Source organism: Pseudopipra pipra, chromosome 1 (genome assembly GCF_036250125.1).
Source record: "Pseudopipra pipra isolate bDixPip1 chromosome 1, bDixPip1.hap1, whole genome shotgun sequence".
Lineage (NCBI taxonomy): Eukaryota > Metazoa > Chordata > Aves > Passeriformes > Pipridae > Pseudopipra > Pseudopipra pipra.
The window spans coordinates 125456123-125481355 of record NC_087549.1 but is presented as its reverse complement, the minus strand read 5'-3'; the positions used below and the strand labels follow the sequence as shown (position 1 = coordinate 125481355).

The 25233-nt window shown below is 36.9% G+C and overlaps 1 protein-coding gene across 1 annotated transcript in view; it reads left to right on the top strand.

The window, feature by feature from the left end:
* Nucleotides 1-10221, top strand: part of AHR (aryl hydrocarbon receptor) — a 59352-nt gene extending 49131 nt beyond the window's left edge. Inside the window, 5 exon segments of the mRNA XM_064675828.1 lie at nucleotides 117-226; nucleotides 1716-1857; nucleotides 2657-3938; nucleotides 7168-7248; nucleotides 7250-10221. Coding sequence (XP_064531898.1) covers nucleotides 117-226; nucleotides 1716-1857; nucleotides 2657-3938; nucleotides 7168-7248; nucleotides 7250-7348 — 1714 coding nt within the window. The 3' untranslated portion in view covers nucleotides 7349-10221.
* Nucleotides 10222-25233: the final 15012 nt, after the last annotated feature.

Here is a 25233-nt window from a genome sequence, read left to right as displayed (position 1 = left end):
ACAAAGTATAGTTAGCACTTGTGTCTGAAATGTTCTAGCCATAATTAACTTGCTTGGCATTTATTCTGTGACTTGGTTCATCAGCAGTGTTGCAATTTTTTGTTTTTAACTTCCAGAGGAAAAATTGTCCTGGGATACACTGAAGCAGAGCTGTGTATGAGAGGAACAGGATACCAGTTTATTCATGCAGCTGATATGCTTTATTGTGCTGAAAATCACATTCGAAGTAAGTTTTGTTCCCCAAGAAAGGCTGAAAAATCGAAGTATGGAGTATTTTCTCAGTATGAATGTAATATGAAGTGCTGTTTAAAGAAAAAGTTAACAAAAAGAACACTGTTTATTTCATGTAATCTTTCCCTCCCTATAAAAACTTATAGTGGTTGAAGAAATATTTACTATTCCTATGTAGACCCTTGTAGGATATATATTCCAGTCTCTGTCACATCTTGCTCTTCTCACTTTCTTCTCTGCTCAACCCAACTTCTGCTATTTCAACAACTTGCTTTGGGCAAGGAGACTATTTCAAAGATAGCTTTCCTGTTAGCAAGTTAAATGAAGCATTTTCTTTTGATACTGGTATAAGATTTTTACCAGAAATTAATCTGTGATTTAACATGCTAGTATCCTACCCATTTCTGGTTTTGGTTCTTGACAGCTTAATTTGCTTTAACTAACGTTTTATGGAGAGAAGTATGATGTTTTAAGCTAAGGAAATAGGTATCAACTACCTAATCTATAACTATTTAGTGGACTTTGGTTTTACTTTTTTGTTAGTTGTAACATATTTGTCTTTGGAATTTACAGAGTCATCTTCAGGACATTTTTGTGCTTCTTCTTTTCTACTGACTTCTCTTGAAAGTGGTTTTTTCTTTTGTCCCCTTATATAACGTTAAATAGCTCCCTCAGTATGTTAGTTCTCAGCCTTTATTAAGCACATTTGCTTTTTCGGGTATAGCTCAGTCACTGTTACCTGTCAGTGGTTTTGTTTCTTTCATAAAGAATAAGGAAGAAATGGTTCCAGAATAGAATGGGATGAAACTTCAGAATGAATGGTTTGAAATTTTGTCTTAAAACTGGTTTTGCTCCACTTAGGATGCTAAGATTAAAAAAAGAGGTCTTGTATCCAAGATTATTTTTGGTTAGGATTCTTAAGCTTCTAATACTTTTTATTTAATTTTTCTATCTAGAAATACTTTTTTTTCAACAATATATAATGAAAATGTAATATGTTTATCAAGCATTGTTAGTGAGGTGGTAGTGTGAGTGAAAAATAGATTTTGAAGTACCTCTGCATTAACCAGTCAAAATGTGAAAGTACTGGATTCAGAACGAATGTGTTTTCTAACTGCTTAAGTAATAGTCACTTTCTGGAAACAGGAGAGTCTTAGGCTTTTGTCACTTACAAGTTCTAATATTTATTAATTTCTGTTATTGAAGAAATAAAGGATGAAGCTCAATACGGAATGCTGCCAGTCTGTAGTGGATATCCTTCAATTGCTTGCACTTTTGACTTTTATTTTACCAGTAAATTAGACCTAAAGTCATCAATCATCCTGTTTCACTGGAAATGCATTAGTGCCACACAGAATTGGGTGATTGAGGACATGAGATTTGTAAAATTGCTACATAGATGGGATTGCTTTCATGACAGTCATAGAGATTTTCGTGGTTTTGTTTGCTGGACAGTAAACAGTATGCTTACTCTTTAACTCTAGTGATGAAGACAGGTGAGAGTGGAATGACTGTATTTAGGCTTCTAACCAAAGAAAATCGATGGGCCTGGGTACAGGCAAATGCTCGTCTTGTCTACAAAAATGGAAGACCAGATTACATCATTGCCACGCAAAGACCTCTTACGTAAGTCATTACTGCATGAAGTGGTATACTTTGAAAACTGAAACCTTTTGAAGCTGTTTGTATTCAGAAAGGATTTCTTTGTTTTTAATAAACACCCTTTAGATTCTGAATTCCAAAAAGAAAACCTTTAAATTTGCTAACAAACACTTAAAAAAATTCTGATATTTCAGTACTTATGTGGCATAGTCGTTTTTGAGTAAAACTTTAGACATTGATTTCATGTAGAGAGTAAGGGCAGTGGTACGAGGACAAAGTTATTCCATCCACCCTATTTTTAATTCGGTATCTTCATTAGCAAAAATTGAGAAATCCAACTGCAGTTGGATTTCACCAACAAATAATATAAAGAAATTCAGTCCTTTATGGTGTTGAACTGACTTCTAATTAATATAGAATTCAGCATTTTCATACAGGTTAAATAATTTTGCTAAGGAGTCTGTAAAAATGGAGAAAAAGAGATACTTCAAGTATTCATTTACTTGCTACACCAGGAAAAGCATAATGCATGGAACAAAGCCCATTTATTTTTATTTCAGCCCATAATGCACAGAAAATGGTGTATGCTATCTAGATTTAATTAGAAATGTAATATGTAAATGTGGTATTACAGTTATAAGCTCCTTATTTCATAATCTGCCTGTTGGTTTAACTCAGGCAAGTTGAGCTAGAATAGGCAGGAATTTGAAAAATGCCTACAAATAGAATAGTTCAGGTTTTTTATATTAATTCCAGAGGACAAAAAGATTATGGTAACTGTTTAGTAGTGCAGTATTATAGCACATATCTGATTTATTTTCAGAGATGAAGAAGGGGCAGAACATCTACGGAAGCGTAACATGAAGCTGCCCTTCATGTTTGCCACTGGTGAGGCTGTGTTATATGAGGTATCTTTCCCTATGTCAAGCCTTATGGATCCCTCTCAGACGAAGAGTAAAAGCACAGCGGGAAAAGGAGCCAAAGCAACGCTGCACAATGATTCCGTTGATCCAAACTCCCTCCTAGGTGTCATGTTAAGGCAAGATGAGTCTGTTTATCTGTGCCCTCCAGCATCACATAAACTTTCCTTTGAGCGGAACTTCTTTGCGGACAGTAGGGATGAACTGGGCGGTGTTGTTAACACTGGTTGGACAGATAATCTCCTACCTGCTGGAAGTCACAACATTCTCAAACGGGAGCTGATGGAGTGTTCCCAGGGCAGTACTGTTGAACTTCCTGAAGACAGTGCAGCACTCTTTCAGGATAACAAAGCCAGTGATTTGTACAGCATCATGAAAAATCTGGGTATTGACTTTGAAGATCTAAAGTGTATTCAGCAGGATGAGGAGTTCTTTAAAACTGAATTATCTGATGTGGATGACATTGGGGACATCAACATAACTGATGAAATCCTGACTTATGTTCAGGATTCCTTAAATAAATCTGACTTTTTATATTCAGAGTGTAACCAGCAGCAGCCATTGGTCCAGAATGAAGGCTGCTTGGTACAGCAAGACTTAGATCCACATCAACTTCATCAGCAGCAGAAACAGCTCATGGAGCAGCAGCAACAACGGCAACAACAGCAGCAGCTCTGTCAAAAGATGAAACATATGCAAGTCAATGGGATGTTCACAAATTGGAGCTCTGGCATCAGCATGCCTCTTGGCTGCTCTCAGCAGCAGCAGCCCCAGCAATACATGTTCCCTGGCATGCATGCCACTACATCTGAGTTCTCTTACAAATCAGAAGTGAACACTTCTCCTTATGAGTGTAGGCAAGACTTTATTCCTTACAAGCAACCCACAACAATGGTGCCACAGCTTTCTAATTTTGCTCAAATGGATTTCCCTGCATCAGCTTTTGACAGATCGACCTATTCCGCTTCTTCCAACTTTGAGGATTTTCTCAGTTGTTTGCAGCAAGTCCCTGAAAATCTTGAGTGTGGGATAAACTCTGAGTCGGTTATGCTAACTCCTCAAACATGCTATGCAGGCGCTGTTTCTATGTACCAGTGCACGCAGGAGGCACAGCCCAGCTGCGTGGATCAAATGCAATATGATCCTATGATGACAAATCAACAACAACAAACATTGGTGAACAAGGTATGGTAAACAGCCTTGCTGCATTGCTTGCATTTTGAATCGAGTTTATATTGTTTTGGGTGGCTAATAGGGTGCAGAGTTTGTCATGAATGAATTGCTGAGTTTGAGACAGATGGGTTAGCAGTGTGTGAATGTCTTTGCTTTATTTGTTCATTATATTGGAGAGTTGCATTTGATCAAGTTTATATGTATGTGTATCTGCAGCCTGATAGCTCTCGTTGGCCGTATTAATCAAGAGTGAATGAACTGGTCTGTTGTACCTACCAGTAATTTTCCTGGTAGGAGCAAAACAAAAGTAGATTGATCAAAAGCTTGGAATTTGTTTATACACCTTTTTTAGAGGAGTGGAGTGATGTCAGTAATATTGCTTGGCACACTGATTTTCATTAAATATGTTGTAAGTATGAAAAAAAAATCTTGTTTTTAGAGTGTTAGTATTCTCTAGCTACTCAGGTTCCTCAATGATTTTAGGATTACTGAAAGTATTAGATTATAATGTATGAATGGCATGAAATATGAACTACTGTACTCCTGCACACAATATTACTGCAAAAAAAAAATTATATATTGCTCTCAGTGAAAGTCAGCTAGTTCCTCAAGCTGCTGTCTAAATTATCTGAAGACAAGAGTGTAGGAAAAAGTTATATTTACAATAAGTTAGACCTTTTTCACAAAGGAGAATGCACAATAAAAGCTTTAGAAGAGAGCACCCTGGCAGTAGCACACACTACAGTTTTAAATACAGTACTTCATAGGTAAAATTAACTTGAAAATAAAAAAATAATTACAGATTCCTGATACTGAATAACCTTTGTTGAAGTACTTTCAATTGTGCCATTTATTTCTGTTAATGCTGCTCCAGTACAGAGCGACAATTCTTTGTTTTTCCTTCCTCAATGAGTTAATGTTCTGAAGTCCTGATCCTGCAAATGCTTATGCACATGCATAAGCATTTACAGAATTAAAGTATTAATTGGCATTTAACCTGTGCAAGGCAAAGGTGAGGAATGCAATTAGAACATATTCAGGTTTTTGATATGCTTAATACAAGTACAAAACATACCCTTTGAAAACTGCCTTGCTACTGGAAAAAAAAACAATTGCAGAATTGCAGAAATTTACCTAAAATATAGAATAGTTCAGCAAGATGAATAGCTTCTCCCTGAGTGCCCAAGGGCTGAAATAGCATGAAGTGACTTTGATGAACTGCAGTGTGTGAACTTGAGCACTGCTTGGCTGTATGTTGCCTGGCTGTATCAGTGTTATTAGTCGTTCATAGTGCTTGATAATAGGATTGCAGAGCAGTTCCAGGGTCATCCAAGTTTGCCTGTATAACAACAAAGAATTGCTCTTTTCACAAAAGCTATACTGGTGTGATGCATCAGTTTTGAACGACCAGTGCATTCACAATTCCATTTCTCATTTCTTTATTTTTAATACTTGGTTTCAATTACATTCATTTTGCAGATTATTTTGTTGTTACACTACCTTAATCATGACCCCTTTTTATTATTTTCTTCCTTACATTTTCTTCACATCTACCTGTAAAAAGTTTAATGACTAAGACAGCACCTCTGAAAAAGATACTGTCTATTGCTTCATATTTACAAGAATGCTGTGCTGCAATAACAATATTGCATTTAGTTTGTTGTCGTAAAAAATGAACAAAGGCCACTTTGTGAAAAATTATCTTTATTTAAGTTGTCCAGAAGCAAATTCAGCCCTTTTTGTTAGGGTATTCCTGTGCTTTGTGGGGCTGCGTAGCACTGCATAAGTAGAAGCCTCATGCGACTAAGCAGATAGGATACTGCTGTCTGAGCCTGTGTTCACACAGCCAAACCAAAGTAGGACAGTCTTTGTGGCTGGATTTAGCACACTGACATCCCTGTCAGTGGTTAGAGTCTAGAGAGAGGACAGATGTTGCTGCACAAGCCATGATTGCTATCCTTTCCTCAGACTTCTAACTCCCATTGATTTCTACATGAAAAGACTAGAGGATTAGAAAGGCAGAAGGGTCTGTTGTGGTCATCTGCCTTCTGCCTAACTTGTAATTGTGGTAGGATCATATCCAATGTAGTCTAAAATCATTTTCAGTGATGGATGTGGACAGAAAGGCCTAGTTTGGCTGCTTGTTTGGGGTCAGTATTCCTTTATTAAGCAGTACTAGTACTTCTTAAGTACTAGATTCTGTGTCAAGAGTGTTCTTAAAAATTTAAATGAGCATGGTCATCTTGTTGAAGAATATTGAAGTGATCTGCTTCTGTCAAAAGTAATCCTAATGTATGCTGTCGTAGCTGTCTTTAAAAGTATGTCAACTTTGACTAAAAACTTAATTCACATGGCTATAGTCTTGTTGTTAAAAACTTAGCAGAACTGTGCACAGTTAGTCACATTTCAATGCTTATGTTGAAGGAAAAAAAGAACCAAAACCCAGCATATTTTGATAGATGAATGAATGAATGAATCTGTAAGACATGTTTTCGAGGACAAATCTTGAATGAATGAGTACTTAAGATATAAGCTACTCTTGAAGAGATGATGGAAATGTTTAAAATACTTTGTTGTATTTTCTTTGCATTTGTCTTTTCTTTTACTGAAGGGAGTATTTTGTAGATAAAGTGACTTTTCCATAGCATGACAGGAAGCATTACATCAGTTGATTAAAATAATCCTATGAACAATTATGTTAAAACTGATGAAAGCCATTCATTGCTCTTACTTGGCATTGTCAATATGAAGACCCTTCATCAAAAAAGCCCACCCTGCAATAGTTCAGCCAGTGGATTGAACACAGTGCACTTCAGCTTACCAATAGGACTGCATGTGCATTCCTGGAAGAGCTGTAAAATCTGGATGCCATTGCAGACATGGTGTAAATAGGTTGCTTTTAAAATGTAACAGCTGAATGTGACAGTTAGGAGTGCTCAGTCAGACTGTACTTGCTAGAAATGGAAACTATATTATGCTTTAGATAACAGAATTGTTTCTTTACTTAGCCAGAAGTAGGACTTCCGCTGACTTCAGCATGGGTAAGTTTTCATGATGATTCAGTCCCTGCTTTAATGCAAATTAACTTCTCATTCATCATTTAAAAAAAAAAGTTTTACAGCTAATCAATGTATTTTAAGATTATTTCATCCACTATGTGTCTTTAAGAGGACTTTTAAATACTTATAAATAAATTGGTTTCCCACACTAACCATTTATATGCTCTTTTTTCTCCTGCCAGTTCCCAAACAGTTTCAATGGAGGAAATGTAAATGAATCATATCCCTCTCAGTTAGATGTGATCAGTAATGCACAGACTGCCACACATCTTCAGCCTCATCATCATCCGAAAGAACCCAGATCCTTCTCAGATTTGGCATCTAGTGGATTTATGTGATTCACATCTAGAGCTCCATCTGTGATTTTGTCTGGGCATCAGGCTGCTCTGAGGAAAAGCTTGATAAGTCTCTCTTTGAGCATCAGACTTTAACAGCTAAATTACATTTGGAGAATATGAGGTTGGTTGCACTATATACTGGTGGATATGTAATCTAAGACCTGGGTTTTTAGTGTGACAGGTGGAATTAAACTTCTGACTAAAAGTATGCATGTGCTGTTTTCCATCAGATTGACTGTGTCATTGCAGTATGGATTACATATGTACTACAGAGTATGTCATGCTATACAACATAAGATAAGGCAAATGGTTTTGTTGTTTAGAAAATAATTGGGCACTTTACAAATAGCATCGATGGCACAAGGAAGATGATTTCACACATGGATTATTTCCAAACTTTATTTTTTAAAATCTATTAAAAAGCTCTAAATTCATAAGAATCAAAAGCACTTCATTTTAATGCATACTAAGCTCTTTAATCACTTATTTTGTATTTAAATCCTTTTGTTTTAAGTCTCCATTTCTAGCACTTTAATAGAAGGCTTAATACAAGGATATGATATGCAACTTCAGGTTTTCTATGAAACAGACCCCTTGCATTCCTCCTTTTCATGTCAACCTTAAGTGCCTCACAATTTAGCTACCTTGTTTCTGATGGGAGCTTATTTTAGCAAAACTCACTATAAATGTCATCCGTAGTCTGTGAACTTTTAGCTAACATCTACAGTGCTACTGGCTGTATCTTTTTTCTTTCCCTCTAACGATAATTTGTTTAGAGAGTGACTTAACTCTTTATCTGTGGATTTGTTACACTGTTATCAGGAGTTGTTGATGTTCTGAATTTAGTTCAGCTAAAGAGTTTGGGTTTATTCTATACTGTTTTTCTGCTTTCTTCAGGTAATACAGGGTATATTAAAAAAGCAGATTTTGCTGAGGGGGAGGAGCAGATCCTCAGGATTAGTTTTAGATTATTAATACTGAAAAACATGTGCCTTATCTTGTGTTAAAACGCTCGTAATGTTCTTTAGAAATAATACAAGGCTGCTCTATGCAAATATTTTCATTAAAATGGATATTGAAAAGGATTACATTTTCAATGTTACTAGTGGGGAAAGAGTCAGTTTTGGTTTAAACTTTATCTCTGGCAAATTGCACTGCAAGAGGTTATTCTTTTTTGTGTATGTTGATCCATTTGAAAAACTTTGTCCAAAATATGAAATTGGGGAAAGAAAAGTCATTAGAGAAATTCTCCTTCTAATATGTTTTATTTTCAGGAAAGAAAAAACCTAAACACATTCACTAAACATTCTGAGGTTTTGTTTTGCTTTTATCTGAGAGGATTGTTAAATTGCTGACACCAATGTTTGGTGCAAAATAATAATCTACATGAAAAATACAGAAGTGTGTATATGTTCAAAATATTTCATACTCTTGTGTGTTGTATAGTTCATATATAATAAAATGTCTTTGTAAAATATTTTAAACAGTTAATTTTAAAGTGTTACATCACCATATGTTAAGAACAATTGTATTACATTTGTTATATGTAATATAAAATGGCAATTTAGCCAGTTTGTTTTAAACAGGCAAAAGTAAGTTGACTCTCTCCAGACAGTTGTTAATATTGTTTAATAAAGGACAATCACATAAAACTGGAATTCTTTCATAGCTGAAACATGCTCCTTTGAAGAAGAGCTTATTTTCTTCCATTCTGTGTGATATGATATGCTAGGCCAAACTTCTAACTCAGTTACAAATGTTCAGATCAATAACTTCAGCAGTTCTTTTAAGTTAAATTACCATATATGAAAGGGACATTAAGGAAGCAATTACTATTCAGGAAAAGCCCGTAAAGACATTGTGGGTTGTATTACGAGGTTGCTTTTTTCTTTTAAAGTTTCAGAATTTGTTTTCAGCACAAATTACATCAGTAACAGTTTTACTTAGTATCATTTGAATTAATTTTTGATTCTGTAATTTTTTTTTATTGAAGGTCTTGTTTTAAGCCAATATCTGAAACGTCTTCCATATCTAGCTAGTGTATCATGTTGGCATTTGAACTTGAAAATTAGAATAATGCTGTAAAACTGGAAGGTTCAAAGGGATAATGTATGTTTTCCATCTTACAAAACCAGTATATATCCTGTTTATGAATTTAGTTAAACCAAATACATGTTGTCCTATCACTAAGTGCCAAGGATGCAGTACTAAAACTGTGCTGCTCTACTTAATGTAAACAAATTAGTTGTTTATATGCATATCAGCGTATTTTGTGCATTATCTTAAGCGTAAAATGTTGACTGTATTAGTGCACTCTTGATCTGCACCAAACTGTACCTACAGTGCACAGGTGTTTCTGAATTGGATCTCTATTAGCCCTTCAGGTCTGTTATAAGTAAGATTATAACCCAGTGTTAGTCAGTATTACTGTCCATTTTTGTACAAGTTTTCTTACCTTGTTTTTCTTTCCAGTTCTTATCTCTCCTTTGCTATGCCTGCACATACCATGCAATACACCTCTTGCATTAACGTATGGTTCTGTAGCGCTCTTGCTCATCTCCACTGAAGTTTGTAAGACATAATACATGGTAATAAAATAATCACTTGAATGTAGCTGAAATGTATGTTCTTTTACTGCAAAAATGTTTGATTTTAGCAGTATACAACAAAAGTACATTATCATACTGTTACTACTATCTTTTGAGAACTTGTCATCTAATAGTTTACAAAACTTGTTATTTACGTCACTGTGGACTTTGCACTTCTCTGAATATTAGATGCAAATACAATGTATATAATTTAGAGTGGTGAACAAATGTGTATTTGTCCATGGAATTAGTATTTTATACTTGCATGAAAATGAGTTTATAAATAAAGTTTGTAAATAGTAAGCCACAATTAGTAGTTGGAAGGCTCTTATATTCATTGCTTAGTCACAGTAAATTCACAGTTGAACAGTTTTGAGGTAGGAATGATTTCTGCATAGATGCTGCTAGAAGGAAGCATGTTCTCTTTTGTGATCTGTAGCTGGCGATTAGTAACCTATTCACTGTTTACTACCGGTTCATAAATAGTGACTTTAAGTTAAGAAAACAATTCTTTTTGTTTCTTTCTCTTTACTAATATTGCTGTTTTCTGTGTGCTACATTGTCTTTGCATGATGACATTTTAAAATCAAGTGTAATGCTGAAGCAAATGTTTCACTGTAACCCCCCCACGCAGTTTACCACATTTAATGAGAAGATGAATTTAATTGGTTTCAACTACACTATTGTCTTGTAATGCATTGACACGTCTTATCCAGAATCCGTACTAGGCTGTGAACTCTGTGTGTCAGTCCTGTGGCTTACTGTTCTTGCATAGTACAAAAAGACATACCAAGATACTGGAATAATTCAACAAGACTTCAAATCTATTAAGTAACATCTGGAAATAATCAAGCAATAATATAAGCAACACTGGTCATACTTTTTTTGTAGTCTGTTGCATTTGTTAAAAGTTTCAAGACACACATCAGCCTATTCCCAGAAGCATAGGACCTCACTGTCCAGTTTTGTTTGAAGGAGAGAGATGCTTTCTTCTGGAGAAATCCATTTTCTTTATGATTAATGAAGTTTGGTTCTATTTCTAATTCAACATGAAAGTTAACGACCATGGTGGTCCCTAACCTGCAGTAGGCCACTGCATCAAAAGCTCAGTGATGTTGGTAGAGTCAGGCAGTTTGTTGGTAGAAGTCATCAATTTACTCAAGGCTCTGTCAGAGGGAAGCTTTCCCAAATAGTTCTTTTGAGCTATTTGAAAAGATTTTGAAGGTTTGGAAAACTTTTGAAGATTTTCCTAATGAGCAACTATTTTTAGCACTCACACACTTAATCTGAGAGCTGCTTTATTTTCAGGTGATTTTGTTCATCTGAGAACTAGCTTAGTAAGTTAGGTTAAAGGTTTTGTCTGGAGTAAGAGCCTGATTCCACTTTTAATATTTTTATTCTTTCATTGATGAATTTGACAAATTATCTTCCTACCTTTTTCCCTCTCTGCCTAAGCATCCTTCTCTATAGCTGACACTTGTAGTCCTAAATAAGTAATAATAGACCAAAACAGCTTTAAGCATCTAGAATAAATGTTGACATCTAAAACTAATACTGAAATTCCACCCACTGTACACTTTACAAAATCTGAACATGTAATGAGTTCTAGCATGGGGCACTGTTTGGTTTCCCCTATTTCATTTTCATTCTTTCCAGGGACCAATACTCACTTGGATTACTTACCAGGGAATCTGAGCCAGCTCTATAGAGAAACACCCATTCTTCCACTTTAGCAAACTCTTGAAGTTTCTCTTCCTGACAGGTAAAGAAGAGCCATAATAGTAAGCCATCAACATCTAAGTGAATAATTTTTAAAGGCTCAACTGCGTATGTGAAATCGAAAATGTGATCAGTCAATGGGATAATGGAGTTTCTTCTCCATAACCTGACCTTTCTATCCAATGTCCAGCACAAAAGGTTATTAGCATTAAATAAAGCTATATACACTTTAGTTTCCAAAGCAGACAGTCTTTGAGAAAGAGTTTCTCGACCCTAAATATTTTTATGATTTATGCCAAAGCCAACAGGCTCTTATCTTCTCTTGAATCCAGCCTGGATGTAAATAAAATTATGAACAACATTCAGGAATTAATAACTTCAGCAGATATTTTAACACTGTTTTGAAGGTTATGTATGATCATAATTGTCTGGATGTGCCCAGGGCAGTCTATGACCCGGCAATTAGACACTTGTTCAGCTCTTCATCAGCATCTTTTTTATTCTCTAGAGGGTAAATGTAATCCATTTTGGATGGAGGTTTAAATGTAAAAGCCCACAAATGAAACAAAACGGCATGACTTTCATACTTGGTTTTACATCTGCAGTAGATGAAGAATCTCTGCAGCTGAAATATGCTATAAATGGCCTTATCAGAGAGTTTATTCCTTTTGATTTTAGCTGTCCATGCTGCTATATAGGTTTTTAAAGCACATATTTTCCAAGTTCTCATTAAAACATTATAATCATAGGTGTCTCTGAGACCTTTTTCTGCAAAGCTGCAAGTTGCACTTCCAAGTTATAAATAGAACTGTGGAGTAAGAGCAGAATTACTTTCTACTTGTAGAGCTTCAAATACAATGCCAAGAGCTGGTAGGAGTTCACAGTAGTGCCAATCATGAAAAATAAAACAGTCCTTTGCTTGCAGAAGTCCCTAAAGTTACTGAACAAAATGGTATAGCATTTGTGAGTCCATGGTGTGTGGTGGTAGCATTGCTGCATAACATGCACATGCATGCACACAAAGCAGCCTGTGATCATGAAGACACATAATAAGTGCCAAAGAATGTTCTAATTATACTGGCATCTAATCAAACCTTAAAAGGATAATAAGAGGCTGTGATGCCTCATTCAGTATAAAGAAGGATCTGCGTTCAACTTCAGACCTAGACTTATTATCAGTATGTAAACTTTTATGTACTTAGCTTTATGGCTCAAATCTATTTTCAGTCCCTCAATAGTTCTTAACAAAATAAATAAAAGGAAATTCTCAGGCAAAAAAAAAATTGCTAACTTTGTATTTAAATTTTATTATTACAAAGTAAAATAAAAATCACGGGATCTTCAGACCAAGAATATTATTGTTAAGCAGAAAAAAATGTGGAAATGATCAGTTTAAAGAATGTAGATAAACCTCATCAACATGTTTCTGAGCTCTTGCTTCTCCCCTCAAATACAGCTGTATGAAGTCACACTCATCAAGTTTGTTTCATTCCCTCCTTGTTTTGCAGACATCTAAAACCAGCATTTAAAATCTTTCTTGCTACACATGAAAAAGACACAGATTTTCTGACTCAGCTGTGACTTCAAAACTTATGAAAGTTCAAAGTGCTTTGAAGTCAGCATGCCCATTGCTCTCTAATGCTAGAATCTGGACAAAAGTGAAACATGTGGCAAAAGATCCAGAGTTGAGTGGATGTACCATTGGAACATTTTTCATTGCTTTTATTTATTTTTGGAACTAAGATATTTGTATATTAACGGAAACACTTGCCTACGCACTCTCAGGGGTCCTATAAACCTTACACAGAACCTGCTCCAATAGATAATAGTACAAGAAGATCAGTTTAAGCTTAAGGCTTAGATATTACCAATGTTGTTTGTAGCCTCTGCTGCTTCTGAATGAGCACAACTGTGTAGCTTCTGCAGAAGGGCCATAATATGAAAGTCTCTTCAAATCACTTTGGCAGATTGCTCCCAGATGGTAAAGGCAGATGAGTTTAGCCTATGGGAGTCTGTAGAGCAGGAACAGTTGCTTCATGGCTGGAGCAGTTGCCCATTTTGTCAGGGAACAAGGTAGCTAGACTCCTGCCGCTACGCTGCACAGCAGCTGAAGTCACTAATAGGATATGCAAAGGACAAATATGGCTCGGAATTGCTGCCAAGGCTCTTAACTCCTGTACAGACAGTGCGGGGAGATCTAGAGTGCTAAGTAATGCTCACACCACAGGGCCCAGAGCCAACTGTAAGCTCCTAGACCAGACTTGTCTGACTGGTGACTCCCTTTTATGCAATAGCCTTGTGGTTCTAGTACAAGCTTTCTGCCAGGGCTTGACTGGCATCAGGAAGGACTGCATTCAAATGTGGAGCATCACAACAAACACACCAGTTAAGCTTCCACCCAGGAACTTAGAATAACAGATCTGAATTGATGTTCAAAATGAGCCACTTGCAAACACAGATCACTTAACGTTGTTATTTAAGGGTGGGGGGAAGAAAGAAAATTCCAACAAGTTAGGTAAACAGGATGATTTACAACACCTAATGCCTAAAGCAAATACCAAACTATTTTAGAATCGGTTTTCTTCTAATGTGACAACTGCTGGGTCAGTTCTTGTCTACTTTGAAATATCATTAAAGTAGCAGCCCTCAATTGATAAAATCTGTTGGGTAACAGGACCTAATCTGAACAGTTTCTAAGTTGCTTATCTGCTTTTTTTAGCTTTGCCACACTGCTACTGTTCTTTGCAACTTCTCACTGGGCTCTGTTCCTTGCTTTGCTGTCTGCTCTCTTTACCATGGCAGAGTGGTTCCTGCTATAGCAACTCAGAGCTCTGGGAGTAACACAGACACCTAACATATATGTTTATATGTGTTAGCTTAAACAGCTTTTCCTACTTTGCAGCATAAAGGGAATTTTTGAATAATACTTCTTTATTAAGCTTTAGAGGAGAGATTGATTTGTTTGGGTTTTTTTTAGACCTTGGCCATCTGTCTAACAGCAGAGTTGGCAAGTAGAATACCTGTCTTGGGACTGCCCCTTGTCATCACTGTTCCTCCTCTGCCCCCTCCATGCTGGGAAAAGGGACCTTGCCCCTGTGCCAAACTCAAAGCAATAGTTCAGCTCTCGCTTTGCCAATTGCTTCTGAGTAATGTCTTCTCTCAAGTAATCTTTCTCAACTTTTTGGCCTGTCAGTCTCTGAGTCAATTCTTCTGCCGAGGAAGAACCAAACCACTGCCAGCAGGGAGAGGTAGGTAGCAATTCTCTGGCTAAGATAAACGTACCCAGCCAGGTATTACAACCCACTCGTATTCACTCATCATTCTCCACGTTAGAGGAATAGAACTTGTACATACTTCTCCCACCCCTTAAGTCTTTGAAACCTTTTATAACTTCCTAGTTGTAAACCAGAATTTGAGAAACACTTCTTTAGAAATTGCATGCAACAAACGATGAAGGAATCTCCTTCCATCCCTCAAAAGCCAGTACTTGACCTCTCATTTACCAGACTATATTTTTAGTGGTATAATTTCAGATACAATTATCTACACTCAGCTTCTTAAATCATGCATGAAATGCTTTTCCAGGGCCACATTAACAACTAGCTGCTCAGCTCGCTGGAATTAGAAACCAGATATGTTGTTTTATTTACAATATAAAATCAGACTGTGGTTTTGGTGTGGATTGCTATAATAAAGAGGAAAGGTCTCTTTGGTGTTCTTTAATTTATGACACACTGTAAAATATCCAGGCACATTTTGCCTAGTAGCAGAAGGAGAAAATATAGTAACTCTTGGCTGGAGATTAAAAAAGTCTCACCCACCATGAATGTATTTTGAGATCCTGCCCCTTTTGGAGCAAATCAGCTACTTATCTGCTTCTGGGATCATACTCATTTGTAACCACAGTGCAGGCTCTGTGCCTTTTTTTTTGTTAGTCTGCCTAAACAAAATCATTCACATCAGATGAATGTCAGTACAGTGCCATTAAGATCACATTAAAGAAATCTTTAGGCTAACATTGTTGGTCTTGCAGGATAAATTGCATCCTGTTCTGATTTTTCTGATTCATAATGTTTCAAAGCCTGTTTTTAGGCACACTAGAAACTAAAAATAGTCAAGTGCTTTGAATTATAGCTATATTGTGCTCTTTACCCTGCTCGTATAAAGTCTTTTCATTGGTCTTCTAAGCATTTTCTGGGGAGCAGCATAAACAAACTATGACCTATGGTTTTCTACAGCTTGTGATCAGACTGTTTAATTGCTGCTTATCAGCAAGGAACCTTCAAAGTGGCTATTTCACAGCAGAGTATTTAATAGAAGTACATCACTTGACTAACTTTATTCAACTGATTTATTCAAATCAGTAAACAGAAACATTACTAGTGAGTCACAGAATGATGCAAAGACCTCTTACATCATCTCTCACTGACAGAACGGGATTCCTTGTTGTTGTATAAAAGCTTCATCTGTCTGACTAGGACAACTGTGGTACCTCCTATTCACTCAAGAGCCCAGCAGGCCTGTATTAGCTCTCCCTTGGGAGAAAGATTTCTCTTCACTCATCCTGTCTTTTTCTGCTCTTCATTGCTTCCCTCTAGTCTCTTTTTGTAGTTATCTCAAGATACTGCCTTCCAGACAGCCACACAGCAAAATATTTCTTGAGTATTACCCTTAGTCAATTTGAACAATATGTATTCAGGGACTGGTATTTCCATACACCATGCTATAAAATAATTGGTATGAAGAGACAAGTAAAAAGAAGTAGACTGATCCAGCAGAAGTGACAGGTGACAAGCTACTATTTTTTTCTTGGCAGGATAATTCTTCAATAAAAATCCCCAAGCCTTCCCCTTCTAACATTTTTATTATTGTGTTTCCAAAAGACTTTTGTTTCAGCAAGCTGGGTTTTTTTTTGAGGGGGAAGGAGTGGTGGTTTTTTGTTTGTTTGTTTTTCTGAAAGCGAATACAGTCTGCTATGTCAGTGCTGGACAAAGAGACATTAGTTGAATAGACTGTTCATCATATTAGAGACATACACACATGGGAAAATCTCTTGCCTCCTTCTTTATATGAAGGAATTCCTTATGCATGCCAAATTTTTATTGGTTTGGTTTTGCTGAATATTATGTTGCAAACTCATGTCAAGTGCATATCCAGTGTCTCTTTCTCCATCACTAAGAATTCGTTTTTTTTCTTCATACTTTGAAAGAGGTGAGAGTCTGCAATTCCAAAACAATCAAGATAAAAAGGTGAGGGAGATTTGTTCTGACAGAAGAGGATGCAGCAGGGAGCTGTTAGATAACATCGTGAAAGAAAGATAAAACACAATATTAAGGAAGCTTGGGGAGTAATAAGACATCTAGTAATGGTCTCTTGGGAGTTAGTTAGAGATGCCATTGTGTAAGACACTCGGACCTAGACTGAGCTAGCTTGTACTCTGGGAACAATTTATATGACTTAATGGGTTTCTCCCATCTTTAATTCATGATTCTGCTTAGTCCATGACTGGGGCCTTTCATTCTATGGAAAAAACATGTGTGCACAGCCCAAGAGTGGGTGCTTGCTTGTGTGCTTTTAAAAGGCTCATAGATTCCTGCCAAATTGCCTTTGCTTTGTGGTTTCATGTATTTTTGAAATTCATACAAAACCTTTGGAAATTACTCACACAAACATTTCAAAATTCATCCAGAATAATTGGAAAGAGAAGGTGTTTACTCCCTAGTTGACAGCCTTTGTGTGTCATGTCTCAGCCTGCAGAAGGTGTTCTCAGCTATCATCAAAATGCTCTATAGCAGCTGAACATACATCTTCCTTTGCTTGTGATATTATTTTACCTCGTGGAACTTGACAAACTGCAGCATAAGTTATCTGAGATTCTTCACAAAAATTGCATGTAAATCCTATATTTGCCAGTTCTCAGTATTTCAGACAATGTTTTGCGGAACCCTTTTGGCCTATAGGAAAAACAAGCAAACAAAAAGATAAGTATAGATTTACCCACTGACATTCTGTGTTCCACTCTATCCCTGCCAGTGTCTGTGCCGTTGACTGTTCTTCCTCACCTGGAGGCCCAGTCACAGTGGATTTGGTTCAGTCTGAAAAGTAGGAAAATTACCTTGTTTAAAGCTGACAGGTGAGTTTAGAAGTGACCTACCTTATTTAGGAAGTATATGCCTCAGGAAAGAGATCATTTCTGCCTGCCCATGTAGAAAAATACAGAACATATTTGTGAAAATAACTGTACTGTCCACATGCACCTAAAACAATTCTGGCAGTCTCTGGCACTGAATGTCACCTCTGGGTCTCCTAACTTTGTTCCCATCCCAGCGGTAATGGTTACTGCCTCTGAAGATGGAGATGATTGTCATTCACGCAAAACAGAGAAAAGCTCTTATGTTCATTTAAAAAATGAATATATATACCTTGGAAAACACTGACTGTGGTAATTTCTTAACCTTATTTTTCTGATCTGCGCTACAACTGTTTCAGCATCAAAGAAGGGAAGATAGAAACTGATGATAATAGAACAAAACCAGGGCTCTTTCCAGATTTCAGTCCTGTCACTCCTTGGCAGATGTTTTTCATAAATGATGATATACTATTTAAAGAGGTTGAGGCAATAGAAAAAAATGTGTTTTATTTTCTAAACACCTTTGGAAGATTATCTTTTCTACAGGTGGAGAAATCAGCTTTTGTGTTGTTCCTAATTTCTGGTTTTTTTCCTCAGCCACTCAGCCTTTCCTCAGCATCTGTGTAGTTTTAAAGAATGTAGTCTCTGCCCTTCACTGAGAAATTGAACCCTTTGCAATCTACTGACACAGCAATTAGCAATCTCCTGACACACTCTTACTGGTATGCATATTTTCTTTCTCGCTCAGCAATAATGTCATCATCCATTTTGCTCTTAAGTCTGAGGAATGAAAAGTGAATATTTGAAATACTTCACTGTTGCAAAGGGAAAGGACCTGTTACCAGATGTAATGCTAGACATACCTTTCTTCTGTATTTTTACAGAATATCAAGAGCATGACTTAAGGTATAAGCTGTTTAATTACTTAGGGTGTACATAGCTAGTGGTTACACAAATAAATCTTGAAATTCTGAACTCATAAATTCAATCTCCTACTCACATTGATGAATGATGCATTGGAAGATATTCAGGTACCTAAACACAGGCATCTAGTGCCATTTTAGCTATAGGCTATACAATGTATGTACATTAGCAATTTCCCAACCTTTTACAGCAGCAGTTGGTAGGCCAGGAGAGATTGGTGCCTATTCCATGTATATGAATCACTGCCACATTGTGGCATCTACACATTGTTGAGGAGCATTAGGAAAAAAATTATTAAATAAGTACATCTCTTTTACATTCTGACATGATCAACATGTGGATTTGTTTAAGATGTTGATAGGCAATCAGTTTGAGTTAAGTACCCTCTCACAGAGATGAAAATCAGGAGGGCAAAACTGAATTTAATAACATCTTTTTAATCCACCTCCAGGTCACAGTTGTTTTGTGTTCATAATTGGTCTATGTTGTACTGATAATTTTTTTTTTTTTAAATTTGAAAGAGATAATTGTATCACCAAGGCATCTGGAATGCAGAAGCAACTGACATTTTTACATGCAAAAAATTGACAATCTCATCTCATCTCATCTCATCTCCCTGATGTCCAAATTTGACCACCTGGTAGCACATCAGTTCTGGCCTCTGGTGCTCAGCCTTCAATATAAAACCATTCTATCAATTATCCAACATATTCAACTAGGGTGCACCCCACTTCTAAGTGTTCTGGGAGCAAAAGGCCTTTGGAATCATCCATTTGTTGCTGCTAGTGACAACTTACCTATTTCCCTCTCTGTGACAGGGAATAAAAAAGTTGACCAGAAAGCTTTTACAGTGCAGAGTGTAGGCTGTCTGTCAGTACCAGTGGGTGTTACAGCAATTGGTCCAGGCTGCCTTAGGCAAGCACAAAAGCCAGATAAAGTGAGCCCAGCACTTCAGCTCTGCTGAAACTGCTGGCACTCAGCTTAGTTTTCTGTGCTAACTCTTTTTTCTCCAGGTCTCTGCCCTGGTAAGGAGGAAGAACATTTCTGAAAAGATATGGTTGAAGCAAAGTCTTTCAAAGCTCCTTGTGATTCCTCAGGCATATCCTTTGCATGTTTCTGGGTAGCATCAGCTAGCTGGAACACTGCTGGATATTTTTCATAGATGATGCATCCACTTCTCCAATAGGAGCTCTGCCATAACTGCTTCACTCTTATCTCCTATTTCTTGTTCTGAGTAATCTTTCAGTTTGCAGATGAGGTAATTGGCTAAAGACAAGTTTGCTGACCAGGCCAAAAAATTCTCTGGACAATGCCTCACAGTTCTACAAACTGGCTGATCTGTGACTGAAAAAATTCAGACAACTCACCTGGGACATGTGCACAATGTAAGCCCTCATATTAGCTGTTGCAAGTGATTAAATTGTTTAGACTATATATCCAGGAGAAGATTTTACTCTAAATAAAGTTAAAATATGAGCAGAGAGGTTCCAGGAAGTTTACTGAAAATCTGCATCTCCCCTATAAAGTGAATAAGTCTGACAACTCCTATCATTCACCAAGATCTGGGCTCATAGGGGAATCAGGGAGTTTTATATACATATATATATATATGTATATATGTATAAACACACAGGAACCAAATTCCCACTGAAATCATCTTGTTAGAATAGATGCAGTAAGAATCACAAATAAAACCCCCCAAAAGATTGTATTTTCTAATCTTTAGAAAACCCTCCTATCACTTCTGCCTATAAATATGCTCCTTTTATAGATTTCCTCCTGGCCAAATGTCTTATCGTCAATAAAAGGTATTTTATTTTCAAAATACATGCAATTTACTTGATGCTTTAAATTACCTTTTAAAAAGTTTGGCTTCAAAGAAGTGCAAAACAATTATCCCACACCCATGAAGTGAATAGTAACTTCACTTTCTCTGAAAAGGGGTGGTACAACATTTTTCTTTGGCTTTATGCCAAATGCAGGAGCATTCATTAGGGTTTTACTGCCTTTTTTTTTTTTTAAGCACTGTCTGATTTACCTGAAATACCAACATGGTCTTTATCAGAAAGGTCATTTACTTAAGGGGTTTTCTTCATACAACACATTTTGCTTGGGGATGACTGTCCTTTGAAGTCATACAGCCACTGACCACTTGTACCAGACTCCGAACATTACAGATATGTTCTGACATCTGGGTCCCGACAGATGTCAGGTAAGGTCGGGTCATCAGACTCCTTTGTGTTTAGTGTAAAGACAGCATAATATTTTGCTTTATCCCCTTGACCCACTTAGCAGTCCTTCCCCATTGCTTTGACTAGTTTTGTTAAAGCCCACTCTCCTATTTGAATCTATGTTTATCATGGTTTAATTGGATTCTGCTGTATGCCGTGACCCACTGAATTACACTGAAGTAGAAAAGAATATCTACAATGCCATGTCACACAAAACTGATTTCATTTAGTTTCATAGTCTTCTTTTAGGTACCAAAAAGGGAACTTGAATGTGTGGTCACTGCCTACTGCAGTGAAAGACGTGTGCTTTGTCCACACACATGAAAAATGAAGGCTTAGGGTATAACATGATCGTTTATGGGCTCCTTTCAACTTGAGATACTCTATGATTCAATGATCTCCTCATCAGAATCGTTTTCAGTCCCAGGTTAAAATAAAATGTAAAGTAAGAAATGTAAATGTAAACTATTTTGGGGTTCTCTTACCTACATTTCATGTTTTGCTAGGCATTTCCTGTTTTTTCTGTCTTCACAAATATGTCAAAATAGGTTCAAAGAAATGTAGCTTATTTGATGTACTCACAGAAGAGCTCAGGTATTCTCTCTCCTGACAGAGTCAGGTGCAATCATAGAACCTGCTAGAGATGGTCCTTTCTGGTTTGAGCAGGGAGAATTAGTGGACTCCCATGCAAAAGATTACCTATTTTCCTTTTATTGCATTTGTAGCAGCAGATTCCATTCCAAAGTGAGCTGTTCACTTTCTCTCATAAGTATGGCTAGCTCTTGATGGAAATGGGGAATCTGCATTCCTGGTTGCTTACTTGTGAAGCACTGAGTCATGTAGTGGGGCTCACTCAAAACACGGGAGATTACTCCAGTGATAAAATGTAACTACTCTATAGAACCCCATGTAGACGTGAGGCCCTTTAATTAAAGCTGAGTAAAAAAAGTGTTTGCATATTCCACGTATGCAGACCTCAGCATGTGAGACCATTTTACTGAGCATTTGAAACTCCTTTTGACTTACAGACTCATGGATGAATCAGAATGATCAGCGCCAGCTAGTCTGCATGGCCATTACTTAGTGCTGTCTTGACTCATACAATTGAAAAAGACGTGCAATAGTAACAACAGCAGAGTGAAAGGGTGGGGAGTAGCATCAGTCTAATTTTAGAATCTACATGTGAGCTTAATGCCCATACTTCAGTTATTATTGTCTGCAAAGATCTTGACGTACAGTCAAGTGAAGTCTGGAGAGTGATTCAGATACTGGAGTCTGGTCTAGTGTAAACAGAAGGGCTCTCCAATATCAGTTGAGAAGAACTGCTAGGTCACCAGAGCTAGACCTTCAGTGTTAAAGGAATATGGTCATACCATCCCACACACAAAGTTATCAAGCACCATTGAATTTTTCTGATGGCTAGGACAAATTTTCTAATTACTCACCTAAGTGTGGTTGGTCAATGATTATTTATCCTCCAAAGCAGGGGAATCATGCAGTGACAGAACAATAGGATTAAAGGGCTTACTCCTCACATCATGCAGTCACTTAAGTCCAGTTCAGTATTGTTTTGGCTGCTACTGAAAGAGCATAATAACCATGTATGTCACCCCATGCTGTAGATAATGTTTGCACAATGATATAGCTTGTGTAACATTATGCTCATCGTCACATCTATACTGCTTTTCCAAAAGTTCCAGATAGTTAGATTTGCTTCTGTGTCCAAACAGGTTACTGCCTTCTTTTGCAAAACGCTTGCAAGCACTGTGCTTTTGTGTTTGTTTTGGGTATTTTATTTTGTTCTGAAAGTCCTATTCCAGAAAGCAACCTGACAACTTTTTCTAAACCCAGCTATTTGTAAAGCCTAGAAATGTTTTCTGCCTTAATCTATTCTTGGAAATCTGAAGTTCCCTAATTTTTTTCCTTAGTGTTTAAGTAATAACTTTCTTCTAAAAAAAAAAAAAAAAAAAACACAGGACACATTCTGCATTTTTCATGTTGCAGAAGATCAATATCTCTTCTGAATATAATACAGTATCTCTAAAGCAGGAACAAAGTGAAGGTTTTGAATGAATTTTTTCAGTGACAGCTGAAGATAGCCAACCATCAAAATGGACAATAAAATAAATAAAAGATGATTAATATCATTCTGAATCATGCTTTCAAAATGCATTTTTGCAGTTATTCTATTTCATTCTTGTTGTGTTTTCATACCTTTAAATATTATACCAGTTGTTATATTCTTAAAGAAGTTATTTGAAGAATGGTTCACAGTCCATTTATTGTTATGCTGTACAGAGATGTGATGAAATCAATGTACTCTGCACCACAGGCATAATGTAAAGCAGATGGTTTTTCCTCAAGCAACGAGTACATTAAAATCAAAACTATAATACAATGTATATAGTGCTTCTAGATTAAAGCTCTTGCACGCCAGATTTGTAGCTTTGATTCTTTCTGATTTTAGCGCTTAGCAGGATTTATCCCAGTGATTCTGCCCTTGGGCCAAAGTGAATCAGCTTTTATCTGGGATGATCATATATTGGCTAAGCCTTGTAGCTTTTCTTTTAATAAACATGTAACTTTAACCTACCATTACACGTGCATAAAACATTACAATTCAAGCTTGCACACAACACTATAACCAAACCAGAATCCATTAGAGTTCAAAAGGTGGTTCATTTGCAGCAAGAACACTTCTAATGTGTGTCCTTTTAATTTCTTTGATTTCCTTCTAGTCAGCTTTCTTATAATCAACTTCATGCTTGCCCAAGGTTAGGCTTATTTGTGAGCACCATAGAAAAGCATCTTCATGCTCCTGCCTTCAGAGTGAAAAGTCTTCATCAAGTTACAGTTTTTTACTAGGAAGTGACATTGTCATGTGTGCAAAGTGACTCCATGGTTTTCTTGGTAGCATGAGCAGCAACTTTCAAGAAATGTTTATGTATCTGGCTTATTTTCTTAAACCTCTTTGTTCTTCAAGATTTTCAGGGTTTTTTTCATACTCTAAAAGATTAAATATCTTGAATCTGGAGTTATTTTTATTCTTTCCCAGCTCTCCAAAAATACATTTCGAACTTTGAAAATAGTCAAGTAGATTCTCTTGTCCAACATATCCTTTTACCATTGTTCAAGAGCAAAAGCAAAAATCTGTAACTAAGGTTCCTGCCTGTCATACTTGCAAGATACATACATATCAAGTACAGAGTTAACTTCATAGGCTCCCATCTCTTTGGTCATCAGTGCACATGCTGTGATAGGGACATAAAAGCAAGAGGGCAAGTTGCCAGTCTGCTCTAGAACATTTTGATTTTCTCAGTACATGGGAAAATCCTGCAGGGTCATATTCAGGCTGAATTTGGAGGGCAGAGGGTCACAAGCAGTCCTTGCCACCAGTGATGTTTTCAGTGATTCTTTGAAAGTATCCTAAGGTCTCTGGGAATACAGGCTGGTTTTGATTGGGAAGATATTTACAGAATCTGAAGCTAGAAGAGAATAAATGAGTATCAGGCATACAGTTCAGAAATTTAACTGATTAGTTCCAGGATAATTAGCAAACAATTCCCTCTCACCCCAAATTGATTTTACATACCCATCTGCCTAGACTGCTCAAAGAGCCAGATGAGCCTGACCTGAGCTGTCTCTGTGGCATTAACTAAGTGCTCTGGTTTTACAAATTTAGCTCATTAATTCAGCTATTGCCTGAGCAGTCCCACAGAGAAGCTCTCAGTAGGAGGAATAGCATCTAGATAGAGCTGAGTGATTCAAGATCTTATGAAAAAATTATTTCAGTCAGTCTACTATGTTGAAAGCTATATTTTACTCAGACAGGAGTCCTGAGCCTGTTTGCACAGTGATGTGTGCTGTTCCTGCCCTCCCATCAGCCACCCTTCTCTTTGCCTCCAGTTTTGTAGATATGCTTAGATTCACTACAGTGCATCATTTCCAAAACTGGAACAACAGCTCCTCAATGAGACTACCTCAAGCACTGTGCAAAAGAGAAATACTATAATTCACACAAACAAATTAGAGGGATTTTCCCTCCTGCCTTTTTCTCCTACATGCAAAGCAGAGGTCTACTTATCATTTCCCATAAGTCTGGCAGCTCTGGGGTTGGTATTGACTAGAAGCAAGATTATTTACACTAATAAAGAAAGAAGGCAAGTCTTTCTTTCTAAATTTAATGCAGACTTTTTCCTTACTCGTTCAAATTCAGAAACAAGCAGTATAAGGTTCTCACTGAGTGTTAATATAACTCTCTTACAAAAGACAAACCAACAGGAATAGTGCAGAAGGTGCAGATAAAGCAGAGTCTTCC